The 11,731-nt window shown below is 39.5% G+C and overlaps 1 protein-coding gene across 1 annotated transcript; it reads left to right on the forward strand.

The window, feature by feature from the left end:
* Nucleotides 1-570: 570 nt before the first annotated feature.
* On the forward strand, nucleotides 571-8,588 carry LOC308522649 (mitochondrial protein C2orf69; the record flags this gene model as incomplete). The annotated part of the gene is made up of 2 exons (XM_081096130.1): nucleotides 571-897; nucleotides 5,672-8,588. The coding sequence occupies 2 exons, from the start codon at nucleotides 571-573 to the stop codon at nucleotides 6,494-6,496; spliced, it is 1,152 nt and encodes a 383-aa protein (XP_080952256.1). The 3' UTR covers nucleotides 6,497-8,588.
* Nucleotides 8,589-11,731: the final 3,143 nt, after the last annotated feature.

Genomic DNA, 11,731 nt, shown 5'->3' on the forward strand with positions numbered 1-11,731 from the left:
TCTTCGTGTATCTACGAACAACACTCCAGGATGCGAGAAGAGGGAGACCCCATTTCCCAGGGCACCAAGAGGCCTTAGCACAGATTTCTCTACAGGGCAGAATTATTCCCCTTACACCTTTGGGGCCGTGTCCCTTTGAAAGCTCAAAGGTCTAGAAACCCTCACCTGACAGGCGAGCCTATGGAACCCGCCCAGCGTGTGCTCAACACCCCGTTCCGGTCACTGGACTGCGGCCGCGCATGCGCCACACCTGCCGCGCTCCTGCGCAGTGTCTGGGGCTCATTCTTTCTTCGCGGTCCCGGCTCTGTCCCAGACTTCCGTTCGAACTTCCCGGCTGTGGCAGAAGCCACCAATCAAAAACGTCCTGCCGCAGGCCACGCCCCTCCACCGTCTCCTCCGGGAACCGGAGTCGGGTTTCACGCACACCCCGCCTTCCGGACGCACGCTGCGCGCAGACGTAAGCTTCGGACGCCGTCATCGCCCCCGCGCCGGCTCTCGCCGGGCGCCCCTGCAGACCGTTGGGCGGCCGGTCGAAGCCCCTCCCGCCAACCGTCCCTGCGGCGGCGACTCATGTGGGGGTTCGGGCTCCTGCGGTCGCCGCCGCCGCTGCTGCTCCTGCTGCCGCAGCTCGGGCTCGGGCTCGCCGCCTCCCGCTCTCAGGCCGGAACCATGGACTTGGGCGGCTGCGGCTCTGCGCGGAGCTGCCCCGCGGCCGAGGGGCGCCCCGGGTGCCTGCGGCTGTCCGCGGTGCCGGGCTCCGACCCGCAGCGCAGCAACGAGCTGCTCCTGCTGGCGGCGGAGGGGCCGGAACGGCGGGATCTCTCGGGGGACCGGGCGCAGGAGGAGCCGCCGCCGCCGCCCCAGCATCACGTCGTCTACTTCCCCGGGGATGTGCAGGTAACCGGGCCCGCTGGCACCTGCCCTTCCCCTGGGCTCCCTCCTCGCGGCCGGTTCCGGCTCCTCCGCCGCCTGAACGCGGGGTGGCTCTGCATTTGCCCCACGAAGTCCCCGACCCCCTCCTCTTGCAGCCCCGGGGGAAGGTGTCCTTGGAGAGCTTCGGCCTCCGGAGAGCCGGCAGTCAGTCCAGGCGTCAAGGGAGCGGAATGTGAAACAGAAGGAATGAGACATAAATTATATATATACACACACACATACACACACACACATACATACACTCATTATTCATTCTATGACTTGGTTTCTCAGCGGAGTGTGTGCGCGTGTGCGTGTGCTGAGCAGGAGACAGGGGTGGCTTTTGCATGAACTGAGCCAGAGGGTGCCGCTGGCCGTTACTAAAAAGCAGACAAGTCAACAGCAAGAATAAACGTCAAGCGTGTGACACTCAGTAACCATGAAAGGGGGGTGGGGGTGGGGGTGGAGGAAAGGGACGGTCCCTGCTAGCGTGTCAGTATTTTGATGCTCACCTACACCCTATGCTTTCCTTTTGTGTGTGATTGTATCTTTATTACTAATTTTATAGCTGCAGGCAGATAACCGTGGATAAGTTGTCCTGGAAAGCTGGCTGTCAAAACCTAGACCGTAATCTAGCACTGTGTTGTCTAATGCGGCAGCCGTTAGCTGTATGTGGCCATTTAAGTTCATTTAAACAGGTGTCAGGCACCCCTTTCCGCGGTCACCCCAGCAGCATTTCAGGTGCTGGGGTGCAGATAAGGTTGTGTGCGCCGCACAGTGAGTAAGGCAAACAGAAGGGCCCCATCATCACAGAGAGTTCTGGATGCTGTCGGGGTGGACAGGTAAAGCTGGAATATGCCTCGGTGTGTTTCTCATACCATGGAAACAGTATTATTGCATTGTTTTTGAAATTGATGCTTTAAAATGATAGAGTAGCAAACTTTATGCCCCCAGTCAGAGGGTGATGAAGGTGTCTGTTGTGTTTTTCTCTTGTCCTCAAAGTAATCAACTGATCTAGTTGACTGCTAATAAACACTATGAAAAAAAACTAATATTTAGATTGAAGAGAAGTTTAACTTTATCAGTCAGTGCTCTATTGCTCAGTTTAGGAACACAGCATGGCATTGCTAACAGACCTCCAGATTGTGGACCAGCGGTAGTGGGCCTCTCTGATGATGATGATGATCATATAACCTTTATTGAACACCTACGAAGTGTTTTTAAAGTGTGCCAGCCAGAGTATAGTACACATCTTCAGGTGAGGTCTAAAAAATGCTAAATAAAGGTGGAGTAAGACCTCCTTTGCTTTGACACCATTTGAGCAGACAGGCGTGTCATGATTTTACTTAACTTTTTTTTTTTTTTTTTTTTTTTTATGTAGCCTGAGATTCCATTAGATTTTTGGACGGGGGTATACTGTTGATTTATTCCGAGTATGAAGTGCTCTGAAAATCCAGGTCTTTTAGAGAAGAAATAGAGGATAAAGCATCAAAAGACTTTAGGCCAGATTTCCTAGATTTGAACCCTGATTCTGCAATCTTTAGCTATTAAATCTCTGACCAATTGCAGCGACCTTAACCATAAAATAGGAATACTAATTTATAGGATATGAATGAGAATTAAATGTGAATACATAGTGAATTACAGTGTCTTCTCATCTTGCTGATGACCTCTGTAATCATGGGGGTACCCTTGTACTCAGTTCTTGGGCTTTTTCTCTGTGTACCTTTATCCCTTGGTGATCTCTTTCGGACCTGTGGCTTTACATACTACCTGTACTTTGACAACCTTCAACATTTGTGTATATAACCTGGACATATACCACAAACTTTAGACTTAACAATTGCATACATAATTTCATTCCGGGTATTAATAGATATTTCAAACCTAAAAATCTCTGGATCTTTGCCCCTAAGCCTGTTCTTCCTACTGTCTTCCTCATCTCAGTTAATGAAAACTTCATTTTTAGTTGCTCAAGTTAGGTATCTTGAAGTTACCCTTTAGTCCCCTTTCACACCTCCTATCTTAATCCATCAACAAAGTGACTTCACGTTCATGTATCTAAAAGTGATCAGAATAATCATTGAAGAATGTAAGCCAAATCATGACACACCTGTCTGCTCAGAACTCCAGTGGTTTCCCATCTCACTCAGCGTAAAGCCAGAGGGCCTCAGGCCCCGCACTGTCTTCACCTTTTCCACCTTGTTGCTTTTCTGCCTAGCTCCTTTTTCTCCTTTACTCTGCTCCAGCCACACCAGCCTTCTTCAAATTGCTCATGGTAGGCAACTTCACCTCAAAAGCTTTGCAGGTACTGCCTTGGAGGAAGTCTTCATGCAGATATCTGTAGGATTTATTACCTCACCTGTTTCAAGTCTTTGCTCAAAAGTTGCCTTTACAATGAAGCCTTTTCTGACCATCTTGTTTAATAATCAAACATATTAGTTATTCATTTTGGTTTTTATCTGTCTTCCACCACTTCAGGTCCTTCTCAACTATCACCTTATTAAATAACTAAAGCAGCCGTGGGCAAACTACGGCCCCTGGCCCGTTTGAAATGAATAAAACTAAAAAAAAAAAAAGACCGTACCCTTTTATGTAATGATGTTTACTTTGAATTTATATTAGTTCACACAAACACTCCATCCGTGCTTTTGTTCCAGCCCTCCGGTCCAGTTTAAGAACCCATTGTGGCCCTCGAGTCAAAAAGTTTGCCCACCCCTGGGCTAGAGGCTCAGTGAACAAAATTCATGCACAAGTAGGGTTCCTAGCCGCTGCCAGTGGGGCCTTACTTCGTTCCGTGCCATGCCGCCCCCCTGGTGGTCAGCACATGACATAGTGAGCGATCGAACTCCCAGTCCATCAAATTCACGAGGGGACACTTTGCACATTAGGCTTTTATATATATGGATAATAATAATCAGCTTTTTAAAAAATAATCTTCCACTCTCTCCAAAACCTTATATTCCTTTTTACCTGCTTCATTTATTATACTCCTTTGCACTTATCACTAATTTTTGTTTTGCTTTTTAAATGTTTTTATTGATTACTTTGAGAGAGAGAAGAAAGGAGAGGGAGAGGTAGAAACATCGATGAGAGAGAAACATCGATCAGCTGCCTCCTGCACACCCCCCACTGCACTGGGGATCCAACCTGCAACCCAGACATATGCCCTGTCTGGGAATTGAACCGGCCACCTCTTGGGGCATGGGACAGTGCTCAATCACTGAGCCACACCTGCTGGGCCCATCTAATGTTTTGTGCTGTCCAGCCAGCCACTAAAAACTTGTATCTGTTGACTGCTTGAAATGTTGTCTAATCAAGGAAAATGATTTTTAATTGCATTTAACTTTAAATCTAAAAACTGATACTCAAGTCAGTTCCTGGAAAATATTTAAGTATATTTGAACAACTGGGTATGTGAATCTACTTTTTCACCTGTAAATTTTATGAAATCTAAATTCAGATTAAGTATTTCCAATGAAAATTTAGCATCCAAATTGAGATGTGCTGTAAGTGTATAAAATACACACTGGACTGCAAAGACTTAGTAAGAAAAATGTAATAATATCAGTAGTTTTTTTATATGAATTACATGTTGAAACTAATATTTTGGCTATATCATGCTGAAAATGTATTATTAAAAATAACTTTCCCCTGTTAACTTTTTAATGTAGTTACCAGAAAATTTTGTGTAGCTCATATTACATTTTTGTTGGGCAATGTTGCTCTACTTACTAATGGAGTTGTGTGTTGTGTATCTCAGTACTTAGAATGGGAGCTCCATGTGGACAGGGGTCTGTTCCGACCCATACCCAATCATTAGCTATCCAATATATTTTATAGAATAAATGAATACATTTGAATGAATTTCCCTTTAAAAACTACGAATGAAAATTATGAGGAAAATAAAATTTACCTGCATGTCCTAGAACCTAAACAAATGGTTATTAATACATATTGAATGCTTATAAAGAAACAAGATCCAATTTTAAAAGGGCAAAAGATACAAACTTGCAGAAGTAGAAATCCAGATGCCTAATAAATATGAACAAAATTTCAACTTTCCAATAAACCCAAACTAGAATGTCATTCTTGTGCCTATGAAATTTAACAAAGATAAAAGGAAAGTTAAGCTCTGGAAAATAGTATTGTAATCTAAACAAACCTTAAATTATGAATATTCTTTAGTTTTTTATAGCTAGGAATTTATTTTTAAGGATGTAATCACAGATCTTTAAAAAGATTTTTCTATAATGTTCATTGCAGCTTTATAAAACAAAAATTAAAATCAAACATATAGCATTCAGGTTGCTAGAGTAATCCAAATAGGAAGGGGTTCAGGATAGTAGCTTTAATAGGAAAATATTTTTAAATTCTGTGGTCAAAAACTGTTTAATAAACCAAATTTTTATTTTCAGTTAATGTGTTACAAATAATAGATTGTATATATATGAAATAAAATTTACTAAAGATATCTATAATCCTTCTGAAGTTTTTTATTAAACTCCTACCCTGCTATTTAGCTATTATGTCTTATAAACTTGTCTTCTCAGGGATTTGAGGCTTAAACTGAAGAAGTAATTTGTTCAAAATTTTATGACCAGAAAGTAATGACAGATTTATAGATTTCATTTATAGTATATTAACCATAGGTCATAACATCTCAACTTCTTCTACAATAAAAATAGGGAACTATTGTGTGGAAATAGTTTTGTATAAATGTGTATTTAATGCTTGTTTCATCTCTCTTACTTTTCAGAATTATCATGAAATTATGACTCACCATCCTGAGAATTATCAGTGGGAAAACTGGAGTCTAGAAAATGTTGCCACCATTTTAGCCCACCGATTCCCCAATAGTTATATTTGGGTGATAAAATGTTCCCGAATGCATTTGCACAAATTCAGCTGCTATGACAATTTTGTGAAAAGTAATATGTTTGGTGCTCCAGAACACAGTACTGACTTTGGAGCTTTTAAGCACCTTTATACATTATTAGTTAATGCTTTTAACTTATGTCGGAACAGTTTGCTATCAAAGAAGAATGTGAAAGACTTGAATAAGGATTCCAAAGCATCTCATTGTAGATCCAGTTCTTCTCATACTAATGGTTGCCAGGGAGAAAAAGAGAAGCCCTGTGAAAACTTTGATGAGTCTGCCCTGAGTTTTTATCCACCATCATTAAATGGTGCTTCTTTTACTTTGATTGGATTCAGCAAAGGTTGCGTTGTTTTGAATCAGTTGCTTTTTGAATTGAAAGAAGCTAAGAAAGACAAGAACATAGAAGCTTTTATCAACAGCATAAGAACAATGTACTGGCTGGATGGTGGACATTCTGGAGGAAGTAATACTTGGATTACTTACCCAGAAGTCTTGAAAGAATTTGCACAAACAGGGATTATTGTTCACACCCATGTAACACCTTACCAAGTACGTGATCCAATGAGATCTTGGATTGGAAAGGAGCACAAGAAATTTGTTCAGATACTTGGAGATTTTGGTATGCAGGTGACTAGCCAAATTCATTTTGTAAAGGAAGCTCCTTCCATAGAGAATCACTTCAGGGTTCATGAAGTATTTTGAGACTACGAGAATATTAATGTAATACGAGCTCAGTGGAAGAGAAAAAGCACTTTGAGTTTTAGAAATTCAGATAATGAGATGTAATTCATAGATAATACATCCATTTTTAGGGAGGGGACATACATTCCTAAAATAGGAGTATAATGTGCAATAGTATTTCTTGCCTCTGAATGTGAAGTTTTTAATTTGGACTGGATCAGAATTAGTTTGAAATTTAAAAGATGGTTTGTGATAATCCTAAGAGGAGATATATAAAACCCTTAATGATGAAAGTTACAATACAGTCCTTATAAAAGGTAATTAAAATTGTTGTTGGAAATAGTTTGTTTTCTGGGTAATGTTTAAAACTGATTTTGGTGGCATTTTAACAGTAGCTGGCGATTTTGGCATTGAGCACTTTTGAGTAGAAACACTCCATTTCTCTTCAAACAAAGCCAAAGTACATGGATATTTTCCATCATTTTGGAGTAACTACCCTGCCTTTTTGTTTTGTCAATTCATGGAATCATTCTTCAGTGTGCCACCAAGTGTTCTTTCTCGACTCAAAATATATTTGTTTCCAAATAACCAAGAATGTGCAGTAGTATAAAGTTTGGTTTTTAAAAACATTACACTTAAGCATTGTGGCTAAATTTTTAATTGACAACTTTTGGCTAAAACATTTTGCAGTTTTTTAAATCTTGGCTGCAAACTAGTTCTTCGGGGAAAATTGTTTTAAAATGAACATAATTCTGTATATTGGGTAAAAATATGTTACAGATTGAAATTTTTTTCACATCAGTCTTTTGAGAGAGATCAACTTAGGTAAAATAAATATATAACACTATTTGTTAGTGTTCGGTTGACAAGGGGATGGATTCTGTGGATCTAAGTCAGTGTTTTCTCCAGAAGCATGATTTTGCCTGCCAAAAGAAAGCAGCTCTCTTTGGCCAGAATGCAAAAATTATATTGCTATAAGAAAAGTTACAAGGGAAAGTTTGAAGACACAATTTAATTTTGGCTCAAAAAGTGAATTTGCTTAACACTGCTACATAATTTGGTGAGGTTTCCTTCTTCCTGTTTCTCTTGACCTAGATAAATACATTTTGAGAAACCAAGATCTAATTAATATCAACCAACATTAAAACATAGCTGTGTGATTAAAATAAAAGGTGAGTGGTCACTTTATTTATAATTAGCATTTCAGGGAATGAAATAAAGCAGGGAAGTAACACTGCTTTTAGACTGGAAAAAAAAGACTGAAGCTTAATATCTTAATTTATAAAACAATATAGTGAAAATGTTAATATTTTGTGTTTTCCCCCCAGAATTGTATTTTAATGATTATAAACACATTCCAAATATTCAGGGACTTATTTATGAGAAAGGGTTCTTAACCAAATGTGTAAAAATAACATCCTTTAATTCTATAAATTACAAAATGGTATCAAGGTGGTTTTTTGTTTTTTAAGGACAAAATAGTTTTATATTGCTTCAATTTCTTTAAATACCTGCTGTTTCTTTTGAGACCAAAAATTTATAACAAGGAAATGAGTCAGCCTGATTCCAGCATTGTATTACCTTAAAGCACCATAATTGGCTTCTTTTAATGTGTCCTAATCCTTGGTTAAGTTAATGTGTATCTGATGTAAACTAGCTAAGTTACTGAATGCTCTAATGAGGGGAAAGAAAGGAATTTCTATGATTAAAGTGGAAAAAGTAGGACTTTCAGCAGGATTCATTACAAAAAGCTGAGATATTTAAAAATATGGGTTCTTTAGCTATCCAGTCATGTGAATGTTTAGTTGTTACATGTTCAATGGACATTAAAAATAAGTCACTGGACACCTGGAACTACCATCACATCAAAATGAAAGTGTTGAAAAGTAGAGTATTTTTTGAATTAAAATATATTCAAGTTGATCCATATTCAAGTATTTTAATACTTCAAATTTGTTCTTTCCACATCTGTTTAAAACTATTGTTAAATGTTAGTATATTCTTTTGGATTGTGCCTTTGTGTTTGTGTCATGAGTCAACTGAGAAAAGTAGTCATACAAATAATGTGAAAGTTACTGCCACAGCATGAATGTACAATTATATTAAATTTAATCCACAGAAGTCTGTTTCGATGTGCTTTATGTTATTAGATTTGTTCAAACTTCAGATCATTATTTCTCTCCACTTTGCCAGTTTGGGTTTGTACATATTTTCATTAACCCCCATGGTTTTTTGAATATTTCCTATAAAAGTATTTCTTCTTTATATTGCTCTATAAAAAGTTGCATAATTTCCATTTCTTCTGTTGGATTTCCTAGAGAACAAAATCTCTCAAAAATAAGTTCTTCCTTTTCTGTACTAATTGTCTCAGATATCTGTATTCCTTTTACTGTCAAGAGACTTGATTAGAATATTGTATTTTTTTTCATTTAATTCATGTATTATCCAAGCACCCACACGAAGACAAGGAAAGTCTAAGCACTAAGGATACAGTACAGACAAAACAGTCCTAGCATGTGAGTACAGCAATGTATAAGGTCTAAGAGGTAAAATATGAAGCAAAAGGTAGTATTCTTAAAATAACCATTGTGTTACATTATACTTTAAGAGCCTTTAAGAGAAACATACTGTAGACAGGTTAAGATACACATGTAGATTGACCTCATATGTAAATTTAGATTGCTTTTTAAAAAGGCAAGAGATCTAGTAGCTTTAATAGAGTCAGGCATAATTTAGGTGGTCATTTTAGTATCACTGAATGGAACTTTAAAAAATAGAATACAACTTAGGTGCATTTAAGACATCCAAACACTTCATGGCCTGTATGCTTAAAATAAGACTTGAAGGTAACACCATATCTGGGGCTGACTGCCAATCTATGTTAGTTCCTCCTGACTACATCTGTTTTCAGCAGAGGAGTCAGAACAGTACAGTTCCAATTCCATCCAGACCTGCATTCCAGCTTCCTGCTTTTTATTTTATTTTTTTTGTCAAATTCAGCTCAGATATCTCTTGGCAACTTTAGATAGGTGAGAGAGAAGCCTTGTTAGTAAAGTTCTTTCCAAACGTTCGCGTAACTGCTATTCAAAAGAACAGAAAGGTACAAAATAAGCCTGGTTGATTTTGTTTCCCTTGTTTTGTCCATGGAAGTGACCAAGTTTGAAACCAATTATTGAATACATAGAATTCCAGTGTAATTACGTACCAAGACAAATACAGTTAATATTCATGAAAAGCTAATAATTACAATCTAAATAACTTCATCTCAAAGATGCCTAGGAAGTTCCGGTAATTCTTTATATACTTTTTCCTATTATAATTTGCTTTTTATACCTGAAATGAATCCAACTCTAAACACAGGATAGGAGTAGATGAATTATTTTTCAATAGTGAAAATTATTTTCTCCATAATTAAGATGCACCAAATTTATATACTCAGATTGCTTTAGATGCGCACATTTGTGTTCAGTAAGTATATTGTCAATGACAGTGCAAATAATTACTAGGTCCAAAACAAAGACTGGCACAGATCTACATACAATGGCTCATTGTCTCTAATGGGACATTATTGGGATTTCTCATGTATTCTTAAAAATTCTTTTTTAAAATAAGGATAGGTGGAAAAGCATTTAGTGGGGAAAATTTTAGGTGAAACTTTAGCCTAAATTAAAACTCATTTATGACATTTAAAAACTGAGAAAAGGGGCAGGCCTGACTTATACTGGGTGCTAAGAAAAACCAGGATCAGATTAAACATTTGTTTGGGGTGAATCACAAAACTATTCATCCAAATTATTATTTAATATCTTGTTCCCAATCCTGATTATGCATCAAACCTCAAACACACTGATTCCAAGTCTATAAAGTTGGGATCTGGGCTTCTGTTTTTAAAAGCTCAAAAGATTAATGTAGTAGACATTGTTGGCTGCCCACCTTTTTCTCTTTCTTACCAGAATCCTGATTTAAACAATTATCCATTCTGCCCACATGTGCCTCAGAGGACGAGAATTCTACTTCCAGCACCAGAAAACTAGGCTGGCTTATGGGTCCTTTCAGGATAGGTCTAAGCTATTTTAGATCAATAAGACCCAAGGATTTGGTGGCAAATTTGGGGAAAGCTTTTTTATATTAAGAAAGGGCTGCTGGAATACAGCCTGACTTCTCTACTGCATGTAAATGAAGGTGTCATACACGGCCTGAGCTGCTATTGGCAACCCTTCCATGAAGGTAGCCAGCCTTAGGAGGATGCCAATGCTGCAGCTGAAAACAGGAGGAAAAACCCAAGAGGTTCCTAATGACACTACTGAATCACTGGATCAAAAATACTGAAGCCCGCCCTAGCTGGTTTGGCTCAGTAGACAGAGCACTGGCCTGTGGACTGAAGGATCCTGGGTTCAATTCCAGTCAAGAGCATATACCGTATTTTTCCGTGTATAAGACGCCCCTCACTTTTCTAACCCAAAATTAAGAAAATATTTTAAACATTTTGCTGGTTTTCCTCTAAAGGCCTTCTTTTTTGGATCTGAAGGAGTTGTTCCTGTTTTCTCCACTGTCTGATCACATACTCAGTGGGAGGAGGTCCAAATTGTGTCTCTGCAGCTCTATTTCCATGCTCTCTTGCATAGCTGATTACATCCAGTTTGAATTTTGCAGAGTAAGACAATCGCTTACTGGTATTTATCTTATTTTTTGACACCTTTATGGGCTCAGAAAGCTCCAGTTCTTGTTGCACCTGTGCACTCTCCACTTCCACCTCCAATTAGGGCATCAGTTGATGTAACAATAAGCTTGATTGGAGGAAGCCTGTTTGACAGGTACGGGCAGCTACGCACCCGCACAGCTCCCTCCTCAGTTGACTTCCGTGTATAAGATGCCCCTCGTTTTTCAGTCTAATGATTTTAGGGAAAAACAGCATCTTATGGACGGAAAAATACGGTACCTAGGTTGCAGGCTGGGTCCCTGGCCCTGGTCAGGGAGCATGCAAGAGGCAACCAATCCCTGTGTCTCTCACATTGGTAGTTTTTTCTCTCTCTGCCTCTCCCCCTCCCTTCTCTCTCTAAAAATCAATGGTTAGCAGAGGCCGGTTTGGTTCAGTGGATGGAGCGTCGGCCTGCGGACTGAAGGGTCCCAGGTTCGATTCCGGCCAAGGGCATGCATGTACCTGGGTTGCGGGCGCATCCCCAGTGGGAGATGTGCAGGAGGCAGCTGATTGATGTTTCTCTCTTATCGATGTTTCTACTCTCTATCTCTCTCCCT

Source organism: Myotis nattereri, assembly GCF_964212035.1.
Source record: "Myotis nattereri genome assembly, chromosome: 7".
NCBI lineage: Eukaryota > Metazoa > Chordata > Mammalia > Chiroptera > Vespertilionidae > Myotis > Myotis nattereri.